The sequence below is a fragment of the Xiphophorus maculatus genome, chromosome 9, assembly GCF_002775205.1.
Source record: "Xiphophorus maculatus strain JP 163 A chromosome 9, X_maculatus-5.0-male, whole genome shotgun sequence".
Taxonomy (NCBI): domain Eukaryota; kingdom Metazoa; phylum Chordata; class Actinopteri; order Cyprinodontiformes; family Poeciliidae; genus Xiphophorus; species Xiphophorus maculatus.
The window spans coordinates 4158069-4180908 of record NC_036451.1 but is presented as its reverse complement, the minus strand read 5'-3'; the positions used below and the strand labels follow the sequence as shown (position 1 = coordinate 4180908).

General features: G+C 38.0%; 1 protein-coding gene across 1 annotated transcript in view; it reads right to left on the bottom strand.

Annotated features, from left to right (window-relative positions):
• Nucleotides 1-404: 404 nt before the first annotated feature.
• The window catches only part of ror1 (receptor tyrosine kinase like orphan receptor 1), a 144194-nt gene continuing 121758 nt past the window's right edge, over nucleotides 405-22840 (bottom strand). Inside the window, exons 5-12 of the mRNA XM_014470559.2 lie at nucleotides 14934-15061; nucleotides 11848-12165; nucleotides 10514-10759; nucleotides 8744-8955; nucleotides 5520-5699; nucleotides 4919-5146; nucleotides 4275-4639; nucleotides 405-3438 (exon numbers count right to left, since the gene is read on the bottom strand). Coding sequence (XP_014326045.1) covers nucleotides 2742-3438; nucleotides 4275-4639; nucleotides 4919-5146; nucleotides 5520-5699; nucleotides 8744-8955; nucleotides 10514-10759; nucleotides 11848-12165; nucleotides 14934-15061 — 2374 coding nt within the window. The 3' untranslated portion in view covers nucleotides 405-2741. The remainder of the gene's footprint in view (nucleotides 3439-4274; nucleotides 4640-4918; nucleotides 5147-5519; nucleotides 5700-8743; nucleotides 8956-10513; nucleotides 10760-11847; nucleotides 12166-14933; nucleotides 15062-22840) is intronic.

Below are 22840 nucleotides of genomic sequence, written 5' to 3'. Positions count from 1 at the left end.
TAAAGAACTTGAAGTGAAGCATTTTCTATTCTAAAACTGCAACAGATACCTATAAATGCGTATGATCTTTGTTTACACGTCAAATAAAAAGCATTTCTGCCTGAGTTTAAACAGAAAAAATTAAAAAAATAAAATCACGCATGAGTAAGCACACCAGAACACTACACTAGATTTTTCCCACAATGTGGTTACGTTCTTTCTACTCTAATATCATTTCCAGCTGCTCAGAGGCCAACATTTTTAAACAGCTAAACACCTCCACCCCCTGTCCAACAATGGCCACCGCAGCAAAAACAGGAAAATTCATGAACATGGAAATTTGCTGACACCTTGTGGATCTGTATTCATATTACACTTACAAAGTCCACAAAACTCAAAAGAACTCGATCAGAACTTTAGCCAACATCATTTAATAATAATGATTTTTGCAATACAAAAACACCTGTGCAAAAATATTCAGACAAATTACAAAGACAAGGCTTAACTTGGTCAATATGCGAGTAAACCTTATTTGAGTATAAATCTGTGTTGGTTCTTGAAAGTAAATGACAAAAAAAGTCAGATTTATGATGGATTTGCCAATGAAACAAAACAAAAATACACTTGATAAAGATTCACAGTCTTGTGTACAAGTGGTTTTTGCACTCACACATCCGTTACGTGGTGGAAGTGAACAAACTTGGGTTTAGGTAGCTCCGTCTACTTTAGAAACAAAACAAAAACAAAAAGAAGACAGACTTCTTAGACAGAGATAAAATTGTACTTCAAAACATTAAAAATGTTCTTAAAACCTCAAAATGTGGAAAATGCTTTCATGGACAGTTAACTCATTTTTTCTTATTGAAATTCATAATGTAGAAATTGTTAAAGCAGTAGCCCTTTTTCACAGTAAGAGGATGCTGAATGGATCGAATAAACCTCAAAGTAAATACAAAAGTTATTTTGTTAGTAAAAATTCTGTGCTGCACTTAAAACTCTCAAACGCAGCTGACTGATAGTCTGACACACATTTGGGCGAACACACAGCTGAAAGCATCTGTCTGAAAATACACATGTTGAGGATTGTCGAATACAAAAAAGGGGAAGATTTTTGACGGTAAAATCATTGATAAACTGCTTCTCAAGGTATCCCCTTAAAAAATACACCAAAGGCTTCATATCTAGTAATTAATTGACATCACCACCCAACACAAAGAGAGGACAGAGGTCAGCATTTACACAACACATTTCTTCATTTTGGAAAAAAATATCAGAGAGAATCTAAGCCATTTTTCAATACATTGAAAATAAATATAGATGTGAAGAAACCTTGACACATTTGAAATGATTTGTTTTTCCACCACAGCGCTTCCTGGGTCACTTACTTGTTACCCTGCATGCCAAAACACTAAATGTTAGATCAACAGAATGTGGTGCATGAATGTAATCAATGAAAACAAAATCTTTCAGAGCCAGAAAACACCTCTCAAACACACAATGACATCTAATAGTATTGTTTCTCGCACATAAATAGCAGACCCCAAATGTTACTTAGTGACATTATCTGGTAGAGGCACTTTGTGTTTTACAATTCAACTTCCAACATTGCAATCCTGGATGACAAATCCTTTCTCAAAACATAAACAATAATAGTGAAGAAGCACAAATACAAGTCTGGAAAGCAATGACTTTTTTTTATTAATTTTTTTTAAGTAAGGCATCAAAACATGTTCAGTCAAAAGAATATCTAAATGTTTGTGTTGGAATTAGAGTTTAAAGGGATAGTTTAGTTTTCAAAGTTATTTAAGGTGGTCAAAGAAATGTCTATTTTGATAAAACTGAAAAAAATCTCGATAATTAGGTAAGTTAACAGAAAACATCCAACATGAGACAACTTTTATACTTTCATAGGAGATTGAAGACAAGCTCCTGTGAAAATCGAAAATGCAGATAAACAAACTAAAACAAAAGCAAACATTCAGCTGTCATTTTCTAGGATATGTTATTAATTGGGATGCCCTCTCTGTGATTTTGATGAACAGCCCTGACAATAAAACATGAGCTCCATCCCAGTGGATGCCATCTAAATTTCACGGCAGAACTGCTAGCTCTCAGGAAGGCACAGAACCAGACACGCTTGAGTCCTGAATCCAAAGGGTGGAGTAGGAAACCAGCATGTTGATCTTCTCACTGAAAGCCAACAGTTGGTCTTGCTTGACTAACCATTTTATTTCTTGAGTCGGTATGTGTATTCAGGAGCGTAGCTGCAAGGCACCCAAAGGAAGTCTCATGAATGTTTATGTCTCTGTATGAAACAGTCTATTAAGAGAGACAGACCCTCACTGCCAGGGTCAAATAAAATCTGTTTAAATGGATGTAGGGTGGACTTGCTACTTTTTCTTTTTTACCATCACACTGCTCGTCTTAAAAAGTTCTTTTGAATATATATTTATACGTATTTTCATCATTCACACAACACTTTTATGTACTGTATTTACAGAGATTACCATAGTAACATTGTTAAGCCATGATAGTAAGTACACTTTAAACAGTAAGGAAAGTCAGACATCTGTTTGCAATACTTATGCAGTTGCAGCAAAGTTTTTTTTTGTTTCTGCACAACCAGCAGTGTGTACAAGTCTGCATCTGCCTGGTCTCACTTTGACCAAAGATGAACTGTGACTCCCGCTCCCTGGCTGAGAGGCAGAGCTTCTCATGTATGGGTCCTCGAGCAGGAAGAGAGTGAACATACCTTCGCCTGTTTACAGGTCTGCGGTGATGACCGAGTCATTGTACATCAGCACGTCAGAGTCCGGAGTGAGTAGAGCTGCAGTTTGCGAACCGTGGTCAATCTGCGTCACCCCTTTTTGGGAAACTTGTCCGTAAACCTGGCCCTGCCCTCCGCCGTTTCCCGGCATGACGCAGTGAGACAGCAGCGGCATGTTGGCCTCGTGGTTGGAGCCCGTGGTGGAAGGCACCCCACTGACGTGACCCGTGCTGGTGGACCCGCTGGCACTGCTAGGCGAGCGGCTCTTAGGAGGCGGCAGGTGGTGCTGGATTACTCTAGTGGGTGGAGCCGGAGCTGCAAAGTGAGCTGGAAAGGCTGCGTACCCTGGTGGGATGGGGTATCCATTGACGGGGATGAAGCGCTGATGGGTTTGGGGCACAGCCATCGGCGTCCAGGCCGGAATTGGAGCCATCTGTCCCGGCGCAGGGATGGCCTGGGCGGGGTAGAGGTACCCAGCGGCTGTGGCAAAACGGGGGTTGCTGAGGTTGCTGACGGGACTGGCGCTGAGCGAGGTTGTCTGGGTGGTGGCATTGCCTCCTCCACCAGAGGGTGTGCTGGAGCTGGCATGGGAAGACAGCCCCTCCCATGCTCGCAGGCGGCTGTGGATGTCTTTGAAGCGCGGTCGCCGTGTGGGTCCTTCCTGCCAGCATTCCGTCATCAAGCCATAAAACCTGAATAATGAGAGAAATAGGTAGTTATTCCCAGTAACTACAGTCAGAATTAAAACTTAAACAGATGTTTTTATGGTGCAAAAAAGAAAAAGACATCCTAAATATTGTCTTTACACATAATTGGAAAAGGTTTGCATCAGTGTTCACTGCCGGAGAACCTTTTCACCTTTTCATTTTACAACCACATAGTATTTTTTATGGGTTTGTTACATCACAAACCCAATTGTGACATGGGAGAAAAACATTACATTGATTTTTATAAAAACGCACATGTATTTGACTCCCCTTTAGAGTGACAATAAATAAAAACCTGCAGATACCATCTTATTGGTGTATACATTTATCGCAGTATAAATCCAGCAGTTTTGACTTAGAGGATTGTTGGGGAACAATAGTGAACAAACAGAATTATAAACATCAAGAAACACAGAGAGAAAATGCTTTTTAAGGTGTCACAGATGATTATATTCTGCATTGAAAGACATTTATCCAGTTAAAATTATTTTTAAAAACCAATCCTGATAGTTGTAAACCTTCTTGAGTGCAGATTTTACTCAATGTATCTGAAAATTTTCAGTCCTAATGCAGTGAACCGTTTTAACCTGTTTTCTTTTAGAAAAACAAATGTGTTTATATTTATATCATCTGTACATACGATTGATGAACAAACAGAGGGATGGATACAACATCTGAGAATAAATTCTGTAATTCCAAAGCCTTTTCCATTCATATCCTGAGTGGGTAAATTCTTTTCCAGACTATTCCAAACTATGCAAGAGCCAAATGAACAGTTAGGGCTTCATAATCTCATCATAATAAATTGTGCAGCAACACACCTTGGTGGGCAATCCTCAGGGCAGGGCAGCAGCTGCCTCTTTCTCACCATCTCCATCACTTCCTGGTTGGAGAAGCCGTAGTAGGGCTGCAGGCCGTAGCTGAAGAGCTCCCACAGCACCACCCCAAACGACCAGATGTCCGAGTCCGTGGTGAATTTCCCGTAGGCGATGGCCTCAGGGGGCATCCAGCGGATGGGCAGCAGAGTCTTAGGCCGGATGCAGTAGTAGTCGGAGGAGTAGATCTCTCTGGAGAGACCCAGGTCAGAAATCTTCACATGGAGCTGCTCACCGACTAAAATGTTCCTGGCTGCGAGGTCTTTATGGATGTAGAAGTGACTCGCTAGATATTCCATCCCTGCAGAAACCTAATTAAAGTAAAAATTAGTTAGTTATCCATTTATTTGCCACATATTCATTTTAAGTGCCTTTAACATGTGAAATGTGAAAGGTAGAAAAAACAAACTGTGGTAAAAGTTGAAAAACAACATTTTTAAATTCATATAACAATGACATTCAAAACCAAGGAAAAGTTTTTATCAAGTTTTTAATTACCTGTATCATACTGTGTTTGCCATTTGTTTAAGAATGACTATGGGCATGCAATAATAAAAAACACGCATATTTAATGTGTCATTTAAATCCACCTGAATGGCCATATGCAGAAAGTCTCCATGATCCAGACTGGATTTTACAGTGCCATCCTCATCACTGCTGCAGCCGACGTCAGAGTGGGGTGAACGCATGATCAGAAACTCGTGGAGGTCCCCTTGTGGCAGAAACTCGAACAGCATGCAGGCCGGCTGCTCCTGGGTAACCACACCGATAAGACAGACCACGTTTGGGTGCTGAAGCTCCGTCAGCACGGTGGCCTCCTGCAACAGAAAACAGATGAGTAATAAAATTGACTGATTTGTTATTTTATTTTAATCTGTGTCAGGAAATTTGTACCTAATAGTTGGTCATTTGTTTCAAATTGAGATATACCACAGCTTGCCGGAACATGTTTTCTTTAAAACCAGGCTCATCACCCAGTCAACCTTAATTGTTTAGTTTGAAAACTTTTTCAAATCTTTTCATTAGTGATTTTAAGCAGTATGAAGTATTTCTTTAATTTATAAATAGAAATTAATAGAGGTATTGCAAAATAGATATATAAATAAAATTGAAACCACTTTCATTGATTAAGTTAACTAGAAAGGATAACATGGACGCTAAAGTGAAAAATCTCTGAGGACCGTTATTTACCTGTTGGAAGTCTGTCCACTGCTGGGCAGTGGAAATATCTTTCAGAGTCTTAATGGCCACAAGCTGTGCCTGGTCCATGCCTGGCAGGTACAGATGACCCTTGTAGATCTTCCCCAAAGTGCATTCCCCAAGCTCCTCCATGAAACGCACTGCTGACAGGGGAAGCTCTTTGGCTTTACTCTGTGAAGACAAGTGAAACTTAAAATCAACGAGTTGTGGAAAGGTGGCAAAAAAACCAGGTCATTATTTTTGGCTTCTGACAGCCCAGTACACCAAAGCCGGAGGTGTAAAATTAAGAGGAGGAAAATAAATCTCCCAGAGAATTTATAATTGCTCCAGTCCATTACATCACCACCCAATAATCCCTCTGACAGTTTTGTGAAAGCGGCGAGGGAAATTTTTGAAATCCAGCCACATTTCCTGTGATGAAAAATCTGATTTGGCTATCAGCTTAAGCAGCATTTGGGGAAACTTAACTCCCAAGTCAGTTTACTTTAAAAATTCACAGCAGAAATAACAGAAAACACTGTTAGGTTAATTGTGCAGGAGGGCTTTGTGTGCCACATTCTTATTTTAATACACATTACTATTGCTATTTATAAGCACAATACAAAAACACGGAAACAATGACTAGCGTCTCATTTCCTTTTGGTAATACGTTTAATTAATCAATGTGTTGTTTTGAAAACAGCCATCATTATGCACTTTGACCAGAGTCATGTCTATAACCAAAAGATTCCCCATGAATGGTCAATGAATAATGTAACAACTAAGTCATATTTGTGTCACAGAATTCACATAAGATGAGATAAACTACAGTAATTGTTTGAAAAAATGTGGAACAACCTATAAAACTCAGCAATAGCAGGTTTATGTTATTCTTATTTCTACATGTGTGTTAGTATGGACATTAATGAAATGCAGTGAGGGTAAATTGTGTGTGTGTGAGACGGAGCTCCTTTGGGGTGTGTAAGGTTAGATCTGGGAAAAGATGAAAAGTGAGCGAAGGTTGGCAGAGATTTTCTGATTCCAGGAACTCTGAGTTGAATAATGAAATTCCTCTGTAAGCACGACACACACACCCCAACACGCCCACACACACACACACAGGTCAGCGTGAGCTCTGAGGGGGGTGTGATTATGTGCTGAATATTAGGAGAAAAGCAGATGTTTTCAGTTATGGGTTTGTTTCAACCCTTCTTTACTCCCACACCCAAAGCCTCAGATCCTCTTCACACCACCACAGGTTTGTGTGTGTGTGTAAAACATGTGTCTCTAAAGGAATCATTAGAAGGTATGGCCCCTCCATGGCCCTGAAAAAAAAGCCTGATGGGCAGCACAGTTGCAGTTTCAAATAAATACTTAAATAAAAGAAAATTGGTTTAATTGGAAATAATACTTGGAAATTCCCCTGCAAAAGCATTCATAACCCTGAAATATTTCACCCTTCTCACAAACAAACCAGAGTGTAAATGTGAAGGGGAAAGAAAAAAATATTCATGGTCTTCATATCTGTTCAGTAATAAAAATCCGAAATGTACCACAGTGTGGTATGCATTTGTATTCAGCTCTCAATTACAACTGAAGGTCTTTTGGGCTTGCTCAAGTTACACATAGCTAAAACTCAGTCTGACCACACAGGTGGGTTTTAAGATGAGAACAGTAGCGTTTAATCTGTTTCCAGTCAAAATCATTCCATTGTAGTTTCAACTGTACATTTAGAATAATTTTCTGGGTGGAAGGTGAAGCTCTTGCCCAGTCGTTAGCAGCCTCTGACAGGTTTTCTTCCATGATTGCCTTCATCCATCTCCCCATCGTTTCTTACTAATTTTCCCATCACTGCTGTGGGAAAACATCTCCACAGCTTGACGCTGTCACTACTGTATGTATCCGTGGGGACATTGTGTTCAAGATCGTGAACAGTGTTAATTTTTCTGGATGTAGGCCAAAAAGTTTAATTCCACACATACGGAACTTCTTATGACTCTTTCAAATACGTGTTTCTCCTTGCTAGCTTAGAGTGCAATTATAATAATAATTCAGTCCTCTGATTTATCCACCTGAGTTGTGGATCTCAGCAGCTACTCCAAAAAAACCAGTTAACCACTGGTTAACAAATATGCACTACTTTCTGTTGGTCTATTACATAAAATTCCAATAAAACATATTGGATTTAATGAATGAATGAATTGTTTTACAAGACACTGTATGAGGATATTTGAACCTTTAAACATTGGCAAGAACATTTGTTCTTGCCAAAATCCCTTAAATAAACAAGCAACATTCTAATACTCTGCTTATCTTAGTACTTTCATTTTGACAAATTACTGTATAGATCATCACATACTCTCCTCTTCAACTGGTAAAAAATGCTAAGAAAATGATAAACATCCATAGAATGGCTGAGAATGGTGACCTTCAAGGAAAGGTCCTGATGTGAACTACATAATTTTAGTGCAAATTCGATGATCTGCACGACAGAGTCTCTGTGAGTCAGAGAGACTAAGATGGAAGGAGAGGACGTCAGAAGAAGAACAAGAAGAAGATGGGATAAGTGAAAGCAGGAGAGTGAAGGGGAGCTGTGGAAAAACAGACAGTGGGAGAAAAATAAACAGAGGAAAGGAGCTACAGCTGGACATTCCTGGACCTGCTGAGATCTGATGACAGAGATCTGAAGATTTGCCTCATGCAGGTCATTTCCACACACTGAACCTTGTAACCCCGGCATGCTGCGAGGCGTCCCAGCCAACACACAGGGTGCTGCACTGGTGTTTTGACTTCTCTAGACTGCTCTTATAGATAAAGAGCAAAGGGGCTTTCTTTAAGAGAAGTTGCAATTGGGTCCAAAAAATGCAGTGCAGGTTAAAGTACTTTATTAAATTAACATGTGTTACTCAGACTGGGGTCTTATGAGTTGTCTAAGATGTGACAGTGGAAATCTGCAGGGCACTCCATCAGAGGTGTTCAGAGGTGCAAGTGTTTTTCTGAAGGTAATGTACTTTAAAATGTCATTTTTAGGCACAAATAATGTAAATACACTCCAACCATAGCAAAGGTTACACCCCAAAGAGCACCCCAAAACAACAGGAAAATCTTAAATCCAATCATGTTTGAATATAATATAATTTTATTAGATGTTTTTTTCCCCAACTCCAAATAAATAAATTATAGCAGAGAAAGAGCATTTACTCAGTCGCCATGTCATGTGTTGGGATGTGTAATACCTTTGGTTTGTAGGCAGTTGTGAGCATAGACATCTCAACGTTTTGACCTCGGACTGGTTTCGGTGGACGAGCAGCTGGGGGCCTGGAAGACTTCTGGTTGTTGCGGCACACGCAGATGAAGAAGAAAAGCAAAACTATGGCCAACGGGATCGACACACTGGGAACTAAAATCTTGAGGATATCAATGCTGCCACCTGACATGTCTTTATGGTCTGAAAAAGAACAAAAAAAGTGTCTATGGCATAACTATGCTCTATGCCAAAGTTATTTATAATGGTAATTCTGTCAATCTTTTCTTTTAGAAGTACACCCAGTACTTCTGGAACAGTTGGTGAAGCTATTGTTGTCATGAACTTTGCAAACACAGCACATTTTTCCAGAACATCTGCTGCATGTCTTTTTAATAAATCATTTGAAGGAAGTGTTACTGCCATTAACCATATACTTTCTTTATTTTTCTTTCCATAGATAGTACTACTCGCTCATTGCTCCAATGTTTAACCATTCTCATGTATCTGTTTGTAGGCAGAGCCCTGATACATCAGTTGATGTCATTATTCTTGTTTACTTCCTTGATCTTGGAAGTATCCCTGTTCCATTACTGCTGCCTTCTTGCTCTCTCTTTTTCCTATAGAAAGTATCCATTGCTCATTACCTCCATTTTCAAATAAGTCTGTTCCTTGGACAAACCCATTAATGAAGTTATAGTTGACAATATCCTTGCGTAGACAGTTGATTGTTTTCCTTTCCCAAAAGGACTCCTGGCTCAGTTCTTTTGTGTTTTCTATATCTTTTTTGAATGAAGCCATTGATAAAGCACTTACTGCAAATCATTCCATGTTATTTCTTAATATTCTTTCTCTTAGGAAGTAACCCTAACATAGTGTTTATGTGCTTAGTTGTATGTCTTGTCTGGAAGAAGCCAATGAAGCTACTATTGGAATTAATTGTAGTTGCTTTATTTTTCTTTCCCATAAAGTCTAGACGTTTGTTAATGCTTCATAAAATCAACTAAACGTCATAAAATTTACTTGTGTGTAGTATTAACCAAAGTCAATATGAAAAAACATTTCAAACATTTATATCCACTGATCCATTGTCTTTATTCATTTATCCTTGCGTGGTTTTATCTCCAGAATTCTCTGGATGAGAGAGTGGAAAGGTCCACCAGTCAATCACAGGAACAATTAATAACTTTTAATTGACTATGATTTCATAATTTTTCAAAGTTTTCGAGAAACCCTGAGTTCACTTGCAAAATGTTTATGGAGTAAGTAATTCTACAAATGAGCAAATATATTACAGCCATAAAGAAAGGGCATGTTTCAGAGATGTCAAAGAAGAAGACAAAAAGGAAATGAGGAGCTTGTTTATTTTAAGCAATTAAAATGTTTTTCTCTGTGAAACTGATTTGAAATGTTTTTTTTTTCACTTTGGTTTAGGAATTGTGCTAAAGTGCACTGTAGTTGCTTGTTTTGGCTTTAAATAAGTATGTATTTCATACAGTGTGTCATTGTGTAGGGTGATCCATCGCTTCCACCTTTCTCCTTCCAAGTATGACTTGTTTTCTACGTAAACTCTTCCAGGTTCCCAGTAAAAGAAATGCTGTTTAAATAGAGCCAAGTATTGGTAAACTGCATCAGCGAGAAGAGATCCGACTTGTGCCCCATGCACAACAAAAACAAATAGTGTGAAGAAGCAACATAAAAAGCTAGGATGATATACAACTATAAAATTAGAAACATGTGCTTTCATATTCCAGTTCCTCACCACAGATTGGAATGTCGCAGAGCTCCATGCGGACACCTTCATCCAGCGTGAAGCACCAGGGGGCTTCATGGGTTTCCCCCGGGTTGCGGCAGTAAGAGTGGCCCCCGTTCAGCTCTGTGTAACGGACAGCCAGAAAGGTGTGGCTATGAGGATACTGCGAGTTCCATGGCTGACACTGACGGCCCGATTTGGTCACGCTCACTGTCCCTCTGTAATCTGCCCCAGTGTTGTTGTAACACTTGTGACCTGGGAAGCATAAAGGTGAGGTAATTACTCCCTGTCCCGATAACTGTTCATTTCACAAATAAGTAGTCTAAATAACATCCCAATTTAGAGCCAAGCATTTTAAAACAAAAAAGCAAATTAAAGAAACTCTGCCTTTCTTTTTTTTTTTTTTAAAGTGGAAAACTAAATCTGACCAAAAAAGAGCTTTTTGGACTCTCACAACTAGGCCTTCCACATATGCACAAACACGTAGCATTTGTACATCCTGGAAAATATCACTGACTTCTATTGCTCTAAACAGAAAAAAAGATTATTTTCTTTATAAAAAAAAAAAGAATATGTCAAATGAATATGTGCACTCGTATTTGTGACAGATATAGTGAAGTTATTTACTAGAAAAATCATCAATGCAGGATAGAGAACAGGTAAAGAGATCACAATGCTCATCACTTATCAAAAAGTCTATTTTGGAGACAATATTGTACAATACTGGGAAATTTGTATGTAAATAATTACTGAATTACAGAGGTGGGCTCACTTATGTTAGTCCACTAATAATAGAGCTAATCTTTTCATTTAGATAACGTTGAAACATTTAGCACTTTTAGCGTCCCCTAAATTACATTTTTTGGATAAACTATAAAACGCTAATTTGCTTGGCTGTTTTGTAAACTTTAATTTGAATGAAATTCAACATCTGTGTTTAAGTTTTGATTATCCACTTAAGAGTTCTTCAAGTAATAAGACATTCATGTTCATATTTTGAAGGGGATGAAGACTGAACAACATTATAGAACTTAAATTAAATGATACTGGACTAAATTGGTGCTCGAGTGTTGCAGCCTTTCAAGCAAAGATCAAAATTTAATTGAATTTAGCGTATTAGCGTCTGCTTAATACCATTAAGATGTAGTACTTCAGCATTAGCAGAATTAATGTTTATGATTAGCGCTTTAGGGTTATTGCAACTAACATTTTAATTAATTTAATTAGTGGCAATATTTATAACCAGATATAAAATTTTGCACTTGAGATAGAATAACAAAGAATGCTACAGATGCACTGATTCCTGTGGTCAACAATGAAGCAAACCAATAGAGCGGCCTTACTCTTGTTAATGGGTTCAGCCATGGGAATTCCAATTCTTAAACAGTTGGCTGCCTTTGGGCTGTCGAAGGCAGCTAGCTCGTCACAATTCGGCAGTTTGAGGCTTTTCAGTATGATGGGGTTGGAGCGAGCGATGATGTACTCCGTCTTGCATAAATCATTCTCCAGGATCTCACATTCGTCCTTACAAAGGTCCCGAGGTTTGTCAATGCCTGATGTGCGGTCGCATGTTGGGAAGGCAAAGTGGCAAAGGGAGGGGATGGCAAACTGGGAGCAACGATCGGACAAGTGGTTGGAAGTTCCAATCATGGTGAAGGCAGCTGGAAACAAGAAAGGAAAAAGTTTGAAATGTTAGTATGAAAAAAAAAGAAAATTAAGACATTTAAATCTATTTTTAAAATGAAGTATGGTAGCCCATATGATATTTTAAAGATTGTCAAAAGTTTACAACAGTGTTCCTTATGGAACCCATCCCATCCTTTTTACTGACTTCTTCTGCTGTCTATAATACAATAATTAAAAAAAAACAAAAACTGATGACCACAGATGCATTTTTTTCAATGTGTAACTCATGGCTCTGCAGTTATTACAAGCATTTGCTTTTTCTGTCGTTGCCATGACCAGTGCAATTGCTTTGTCTTGAGTAGAGAAGACGACAAGAGAATAAAAAGTTGATAAGTGAAGTTGGTCACAATCCAAACATTCCTGCTGCACATGCTGTTTGAATAAAAGTGATTATAAAGATTAATAAAGGTGACAGCATGCTGAATATGTATTCCAAAGTTGAAACATATATGATTTACAGCTCTACTGTCAGCTTATTATGATACAGTGGCTATATAAATCCGCTGCATCACATGTCCTTGATGTTCCGGATTAAAGTCTGGGTTCAGACGACGGTTTGTCCATGAACTGTTCAGGTGGTGAAGCTGACAGCTGTATGAATGTCATCAATAACATTCAAACTCAACTTCCTTCGGAGGACATATTGCACGCAAGAAAAGCAAAACAAAAGAACCAAAGCGGAAACGCAGACATTTATAACAGTGTGGCTCTTTGGGCCATGTGTGCTCCATAAACAGAGAAGACAAAGCTGAACTCTCACTGAACTCTGAAGTACATCATAAGGAATTCTTTAAGTTATCTTGTAGCAATGAACACTGGGAGTTCTTTCATATTCTTGCAACTGTCTGTAGCTGTTACCTAACCAACAGAGTCATATGTGTACAAAACAAGCTGAAAAATTGGCTGGGAATTGGATCGTCATGGCCAATTCTCACAAAGTTAATTGCTCATAAAACATTAACGTAGGACAACTGCAAATAAAAAGTGGGGTCTATGTACTAGCCAGCATGAACTGATGTCATTAGTATATATTTGAGACACATGGGGACCCAGTAGGTTTTACCAAAATGGTTTGTTTTTAGTCAACCCTTTCAGGTTCTATGCTAATACCCAGCATAGACCCATGGTGTCACTTAGCCTGAGCAAATCCCACATGGGGTCCTAATACATATATCGGCTAAGTAGATATGCTAACAATTTCTTTGATAAAAATACATTTTGTTTTGTAGTTTTTTTAAATTTTGTCCTTTTCTTAATAATACACAGAGGATTTCTATTAGTATTTATATTTGTTGAAAAAGTAATGCATACAGATTACAAACAATCCCATAAATCTGTGACTTACTTACGTTGCAACCAAAGCACATGTATTTATACATGAAAATTTATTTTCCAATAATTACCAGCTAAACGACCCACATTGTTGGCATCTGGTTAGCAGTTAATAGGCATAGTGCAGAGCAATCCTCTTTGAAGCTGTTGCATTTGGAAGTGTTTGTGTTTCTAATGAAGCTATTCACAGCTGAAACCCAGTAGTCTGTCCATTCTCTGCCCACTTCAGTATTTCATAGTCAATATGTGCTAAAAGCACCGCCGTGGATTTATTTATCTTACACACTGCGGTACACCACATGTGAATTTCTGTTTAAACTCTTAACCTAGCTACATCACCACTGGAAAATGCACAATGTGTCAGTTTCTCCATGATATATGCCATAAAAATAATGTTCCATGACTATATAAAGAAACAGGAATCATATTGCTATTTCATATTCAAATTGTTAAAGTAGAAAAATTATAACTCAACAGGGAAGGAGGTGGGAGGATACCTGTAGAGGAGTATGAGTGCTTTTCTAAGCACCACTTTAATAGAAGAAGAAAACATGGAAAATCAGGTGTGACTCAGTGGTTTAGATAAACACAACCAGCTGGATGAGACCAGGCAGAACTACAACAGATGTCCAGCTTACCTGCCTCTGTTCCAGTTAGTGGCACAGAGAACATGACTGTTCTGAGCAGAGGCTAGACAACAAAGTCCTATGTGTAGAACTTTGTTGTCTAGAGTTCTACACATAGGACTCTAGGCAACAGAGTCTAGAGTCCTAGAGTCTAGACTCTGGCTAGAGTCTAGACAGTCAACCGCGATCAATGAAGTATCGCTGTTGGATACTTCATTGATCCAACCGCAGTGGATCAATGAAGTATCTGTGTAGGACACACAGCAGTTAGGTAATACCATGGATCATGCCATGGATCAGAGATAGAGCAAAAATGACTATGCAACTAACACACTATGTTTATCTTGTTTTATGTCAGTCTAAGCTATAACTAAGATCTGAATGCTAGAACTCTGCCTTTTCCAGCCTGAAGCTGGCCCTTTTTTAACCTGTACTCCTCACTCTGATGTTCCTAATAAATGTCTAGAGAGGAATTAGCTGACTCACGTCTCCTTACTCAAAAGGGAACACAAAGTTTTTAATATTTCTGTAAAGGAAACCTTTACAGATAGAGAAATGCATTTTCTTGAATTTGTAGTTTATAAAATGTATGTGTAATATGCTGTTTTTGACCATGTCATTCTTTTAAATATCAATGGATCTTTGAATAAAGTAATACTAATAATAATAAATGATAAGTTAAATATACTTGTAATTAATTCAGTCAAAGCAAATATGCAAACAAAACTGAATAAATAGAAACAATTCAATGCACTAAAACTGCAGCACAAGTGCATTGTTCCCACCTGTGATTTGAGTCTCAATCTCCCCCTGCATCTGCAGGGAATCGACATAGATTGTGCGGTTTCCGATGAAACGAGCACAGGCTATGCCTCTGTACGGCTGGCAGAATCCATCTTCATTCAGATCCACCCTGACAGCAAAACAGAGAGGAGAGGAGGATCACTTTTAAAGTCATCTGTAGTCTATTACCACATCTTTCTGGGCCACTTTAACAAACAGCAGAAGCGGATGGAAGCAGGAAGAAAAGCAGCCTGTTGAAACCATAAGGCTGCAGTGCATAGCATCAACTCTAGAGGTCAGCCCAAAGTTGACTATTAGACCAAACGACACAGTTAGAAGAGAGGCTGGTTCTGGTTGCTGCCTTTGGTTGGCTAACGATAAGTCATAGTACTGTCAAAGGCTGAGATTTAAAACACTCATGCATACAAATCACAGTTCACAGCACATATGTAAACCACATTAGGAATTAATATTTGGCTGATGTCGGAGAAATGTCACTTCAGGGCGTAATTTAAAACATGTGCAGAAAGAGCAATCATGGTTTCACAAGTATTCAAATCCAGCTTCATTTCAGGATTTTTCTTTGCACATTACACCAACTTTTTACTTCTTTTAAGCTCGCTCCCCACCACCTTCATCTTGCTCAAAGTGGCCTGATCTCTCACCTCTCCTGTTCTATATATACATCCATGCACACTCCAACCACATGCATCCTAGCGAGCTACTCGCTCAGTGTGAGATCACTTAGTCATGAGCTTTAAGTCATGCCATATGGGGACTTTAATACCAGGCAAAGCCACATTAAATAGTACAGGGGAGGACATGATGCCACTGGGCATAGAGGCGCATTTCTGAGGGGATGTAAAGTACATCCTCATGCTTTAGACTCTATAGCTAGAATAACCAGTGGAATAATCCTGCTGAAATGAACTGGACTGTAAAGACTAGCAAAAAGCAGTTAATGGTAAACATTTTAAATAATTCAACTCAAAAATGGTTACTCATATTATATAGATCCATTCCATTCAACTTTATACAATTATTTCTTAATACTTAAGACCACAGCTAGTGAAAAAACTCAAAATTCAGTTCTCCCACCTACCCCCCACAGAAAGGCAACAGCAGAAGACAATGTTGTTTGCCAAATCAGTGGCTGCGCAATTGTCACATTTGACATCAAACACCCAAAACTCCATGTCTTTTTGCTCTTCCTATAGATTTTATTAACTGAATATGTCTATGTTTGGTGGTTCTTGAAGAATTGATGGCACTAACTCTAGCAAATATCCTACAAACATTTAAATGGACTTAGCTTAAAAATCTTACAAATGAAACAAATAAATATAAATAAATCTTATATTTTAATCCACTCAACTTTCTGTGCATATACAGTTCAACCTAACATTGTTTATGCCCCAGGAAGATTTAGCTTGAAATTAATATTTTATTTTTAGCAACACTTTTGACAGGAAGTAATGTTAACGTTTTGGTGAGACCCAGATGGAGTTCTGCCTTGAATATTATAGAGACTTTGTCAAGAGAGCTAACAATTAGGGTGATGGCAAAGAGGAGTGTCCCATTTTCAATAAGAAACAATAATCATAGTTGAAGGAAAAATATTTAGCAATGTAAATCAGTCAGAGTGTTAATAAAGTTGGGTTTAGCTGTACTGGATACAGTGTTTTGTGGAAACTTTCTTAAATCTTTTGTGGCTCACAGTTTCTTCTGGAAAGTGTCAATGACTGTCTGCTGGACAACTGTTAGCTCAGAAATCTTCCGTATGATTGTGGAGGCCAGAAATGGCAACTACATTAATTAAATTTCCATTTTGAGTGGATTTAGATAAAATTAAAATATTTTGGGAAATCTATTTTGATATTTTCATGAACTATAACCACCTAAATTAACAGAAATAGTTGCTTGAAACATATCATGGTGCATGTGATGAATCTGTATCATCATTTTCACATTTTGAAATGAATTACTGAAATACATTAACTTTGTGATGATGTTCTAACTTCTTGAGATGCACCTGATCCTGCATTATGAGACTCTTTATAATAAAACTCAGAGTACTCAGAGCATCAAAGTACAAGCTGTTAATTAATAAATATGTAGACAGAAAAATGGGAACTTTGCAGTTTTGATGCATAAAAAAAATAGATGAAACAAAATAAAGCATATTTTTCAAGGATTGATCTGCCAATCAGAGCTGATGGAGGAAAAATTGGCAGATTCTGCTGACTGGTGCATTTCACTACTATTGAATCCACAAAGATCAAAGCTGCTCTAAATAGCATCAAAACTGCACACACAAGTTCATATGGGTATCCATATGCACAAAATCACACAAATCACACACACTATTCTAATTACATCAAAAGGGTGTGCAAGTTTGGTGTGAGTCAGGGGTCAGTAGGTCCCCTTTCTCTGAGGAGTGTTAAGTGACTGAGAGGCCAAGGTCAGAAAACCTTTACCCCTCACTGTGCTCATCTTAATGGACTTTCCAGACACAGATGAACACAATAAATATAAAAGCGCTGGTCTGCTTACTGCTGGTTAACAATATCACATTTTAAGGTGGTTTTACCAGATTATATCCTTAGAATATGGAATTTCCTACTAAAATATTGACATAAAAGTAAAATGTGTGTTGTGGTCTGTCTGCAGACGTTTTTGTAGGTCTTTAAAAAGCCACAAAAAAATCTTCTCTATAGTAAAAATAAAGATTTTTTTCAAGTTAAAAAACAGTGAGCAATAAATCTACATAGTAAGATTTAGGTGTTTAATAAATTCAGATTTTGATCATGAGTTTTGATTGACTTGTAAACGAGATGAGATACAGTTAAAAGGATGCGAGTACAAGAAGCACACACGTGTGCGTACATGCACAAAAATGGAGTGTCTAGGCAGCAGAGAGGTCTGTGCGTCACCGAGAATGTAGGACACACACATTTATGCAAGCAGAAAGCCACACACAGACGAGAAAATGACAAGGGAGAGCAGACGATCCACCACAATTTAGTAAGGTCCCTGCAATGAAATTATAACTTTGCTTGGTCCGAACATCCTTTAACCGAAGCCGGCCTGCATAAGTCACCAACACTGCCCTGTTGGACTGCATTTCCTTTCAAAATCCACTTAGATTTATAAAGGCCTTCGTAAAAAACTCAATTTTAGCATAAAAATGTCATGTTTCAAAAAAGAAAAAGAAGATTCATTGTGAGAAATCTGAGAGTTTTGAAAAGTAAGTGTTCTTATTCTTGCATCATTTTATTGTTTGTAAGTGAGCAATCCCAAAGAAGGAAAGCCATTGCGGTTTCTATTTGGGTAAACAGTGGATAGTTGTTTGGGGCTTTTATTTTACACACCAACGCCACAGGCCCTCCGTAGAAATGTTTTATAACCGTCAATTATAAGGAAAGCTTTTTCCTCCAAGACTTGATTTACAGTGGAAATATAAAAAGAAAGACAAGCCTTTTTGTTGAAGATGTGTAAACCAGGAAACTGAAAGTCAAACATTTTTTCCAGTCATTTTATTTGTTCAGGTATGTGAGTACTTGCTCTGTTTTTTGCTACAGAAAGTTGGAACAGTGCAGTGGATGTTCCTGTTCAGAATGATTTGAGACTGTACACATGGACATTGCATCAATCATTCAGTTCTGTTAACAATCCCTTGATACATTTTCTTATGGGTTTTATAACAGGCATCTTCTAAAAAATGTGAAAAAGGCCAAAAATATTTCCATTCAGACAATATAGGGCCAGTCTTTTTGTTTTTCATTTGTGTTTCCATAAACAACATGTGCCTCACTATTGTGAAAATTATAAAACAATCAAACATTCACATACATTAAAAACACTATGTGGTGAAAAACCAAACACTACAAAAGCAACACACCATCAATACAGATAAACATGGGAGCACCATGTTATGAGAATTTCTTTCTTCAAAAGAGAGAGGAGAACAGGTCAAAGTTAATGGGAGGATAGAGCTATAACTAGACAATATGGGTAAGCCTTTCAGAGGCTTCAGAAGACTTGAGACAGGGGTGAAAGTTCAACTTTCAGCATCATGACCTCAGAGTGGTTTAGTTTAAGGACATTTAGACATTAGGAAACCCCAATGTCCAAACCTAAATCTAATTGGGAACTGGTGATAAAAATGTTTAAATCTAAGTTGAAAGATTTTGTTTTATTTCTGGTAGAGATAGAGTGTACAAGACTAATCTACAAAGTACAGATTCAATACAAATGTGTGCCACAAGCTTTGGATTTAATTTGTGAAAACATCTGAAAACCTTAAAACTACACACTACTTTGTGTTGGTCTTCCATCCCTAAAATTAAATTCAAGTTTATGTACTGCAACATGTCAAAATGTAAAAAACGTAGGTCTTAAAAATACTTTTACAACACAATGTAAAAATAATATGACACATAGGTCTGTTTCTCTAAGCCACTCTTAAAACCAGGAAAAACACGTCTGATCTTCAGAAGTCAGCAAATGGCTACAGAGCACCATTTTGCCAAAATCTCTCCTATAGCAACTGTCATAGCAACAATGCAATGTAATTATAACTGTGACACTGTGACAATAAACCACATTTATCTTGCCACTATGAGCAGTGAGGCTCAACTTGTACACGTTTGGAACAAATATATTCAATTTAAGTCAGTTTTTCTGGTTTTCATAACTAAACTTACACAGGCTGCTTACTGTATATAATATGGGTAGAAAGAACAACTAAAATAATTGGCCGTGAAATGTACCCAGTCTATCCCCAAGTATGATTTATTTACCAAATAAAATAGATAAGTGATACCTTTATCAATAACAGTGACACGTCATAAATCCCCAAAACTATGTTTCATGAAAGCTTCACAGACATGACTTTTATTCACTTCCAGATTCCAGTAGAGTATATTGAGGAGATTATTTCAGGTCTTTTGACCTTCACTTTCCTTGCTGTATGAGAGGAAATGTATGAATAATATAAAAGGAAGCTTTGATCTCTGAGGGTACGGTTAACAGCAGATGACAGATGTAACATTGGAGGCAAAGGGAGTTACTTTTGCGAAGGTAAACGGATGAGTTGACTCCACTATTACTCATCTTCAAGGAGAAGTTGAACTCAACATCAAAGCTCAAACAACCAGAATCTTTTAAGGCTTATAATCGATCAAGATGTCAAGCCACTCTCCACAGGAATAACCAGTGCTATAATGGCACACGTCTCCAGCTGCTGCAGTTTTTCCAACAAGACCAAAGCTAATGCTAGATATAGTTTTCATGTGGTTTCTTCATTTCTGACAGTGGATTTAACTGTGTTTAAATCTCCCATTTGATCTCATTAAATAAATACCTCAAAGTGCCTGAAGCCTCCACTGTTTATTTTTAGAACCTAGGTTTTGATTATGGACGAAATCTTAAGGACATCCACTTTCGCTCCCCGGGAACATTTAAGCTGAGGTAACAGGTTTGATTTGAGTCTTGGGATTTAACGATGTGAAACTCAAAGCTCGCTGTCAGAGAGAATGCAGAAGGAACAGGATTTGCGAGGATAAAGGAAGCGAATGGGCGGATCCCAGTGACATTTTAGATGTCAGGGTTTCATTTCCAGGAGCTGCTGTGGGTGCTGAGTGAAAAGGAGATGAGCTGCCAACAGCAGGAGCTCACAACCCTCGTTGGAGTCCAACCCTCAACATGTGCTATAGGACTCTTGGGCTCTACATGATTTCTTTAAGTGAACAAGACCGATAAATTTGATTTCTTTTACACCCATAAAGTGTGTCAACGTGTGAAAGAAAGTAGACTTCTCTCTTTCAAAAGTCACAGAGTTCCTACTAACTTTTTATGTTCAAATTCCAAACTTCTCCAGTATCAAATTATCAGAGTACTGAATGGATTGATTGACAGAAGTATGAATGGATGAAATGACTAGAGATACAATCACAGAGCATTGCCTCAATTATGAAATTTTTTTCTTTCTTTTTTTTGTTTAAATCTCTTTTGTTGCGTTCAGGAGATTATTACAAGACAAAGGAAGATAAGAAAAAAAAAATAGATGTTGTCACTGCTTACTTCTACCATTGTTTGTGTCTGGTTTCATCTGTTCCAGAATTATGATGCATGTTTCACATCAATTACATAAAAGTTGGATAAAATACAACATGACTGTTCATATAGGAGACACCTGGAAAACTATTGGATATGTATCCAATTTAGTACCACATATGGAAGTGGCAAAAATCTGATTTTTGGGGGAAGAAAAAAAATCTGAATTGGGCCATTCAGACTGGCATAAAATAATAAAATATGGGTAAGGAAAGTTGCCTGGTGTGTGAATGTAGCCAAAGCGAGACAAAGTCAGAAGGGCTGGAGGATGTTGGATGGATGGAGTGACTGATGGACAGACAGACATAGATAAAAAGGTGGACTGCCAAATGGACAGACGGATGGCTAGAACACTTAGACAATCGGACAGGGAATCAAAAGATGAAAAGCTAATATTTTTCAATAATAAGTCAAATACTTCACTTTTCCAGACTGTGTAGAAACCTTGAAAGTGTTTCTCTCACTCTCCATTATATAGTACAAAACATCCATCTGACCCTAACTAAGAAATTTGGCTATGTTCATGCTGCTGTTTTAGGATTCTGTTACATTGTGAAGATTACCAAGAGATTTCTTGGAAACTGAACAAAAGTACCAAAGCTCACATTTGAAATAATCACCTCAGGTTATTGAAAAACTGCAGGCGAATTATAGTTTCAGAATGAACCAGACTAAACACAGACAAGATGTACACCAGTGATGGATTGTTACTTATATCCAGCTATGTATGCATTCTTGGCAAATGTTCTGTGGTGTTAATCAATCACTGAGATTCTTCTTTGTTTGCAATGAGATGTGGTTAAAATGAAGCTTTTGCATCAAAAGAAAAGTGTTCAACAATAAATCAAACACTTGCCTTCTAGACGGCGTTTAACTTGATTGAAATAATAGCTGAAATAATTCTTCAAAGTATTTCTGTTATTAAAATTCTATCAAAGGAAGCCTAAGAAATTCGGAACAAGGCAGACTATGAGCTGCAAACTGTAAGTTGTTAAAAGTTGGACACACACACTCTCAAAGGTTTCTAGGTATGAACTGTCTCTGCACTATGAGAACTGACTGCGTGGTTCCACCGCGGAAAGATCTCTCACTGACCGGGAGCCAAAATGGCCACCAGAGGCTGAGGTTGACTGGGATCTCTGGTTGCCAGTGGCCCATGACCGCACTGGGAATAAAGAACCAGTGAGGGCAACTGAGGAGCTGGCGTCAGGATACAATGGAGAAAGAGAAGGCGCTTCGGGTCCTCATGTTACTGCTGCTCAATGATGGCAACAATGGATGCTTCTGTCAAGAAGAAGGAGTTTCAGGGTGAACTAAAAAAGGAGGGAAGCCAAGGAGAGTCATACGGGATGGAGGTGATGTGTTCTGCTCTCATTTCAAAGAAGAAAAAAAACAGATCAAGCCTGACGGAAAGTTCTTTATGTAATTGCTCTGAAATCCCAGTTTTTCTTGGATTACAATATGAATGTTAAGTTTGACTTATGTATCTGTCAGAGCTACTGCACATCTGCCAATTCCTCCAAAGCATTGAGATGAAGGAATTAACTCCTCTGGAAAACTTTGACAATATCAAAAAACATTCAGAAAACAGCTGAAAAAAAGTAATAAAAGTGGACCTCACATTATCTCAGTGCTGAGTTAACAGTTGCGTTATGTTCTTTTTTTGTTACCGTTACTTAGTTCAAACTGGCATCAGATACATGCATTTCCACAATTATACCAAACTGACTCAAATTTATTTGATGTGCTGGAATTTGTTTCAGGAGAAGAACTTTGCCCACACAGGCAGGAA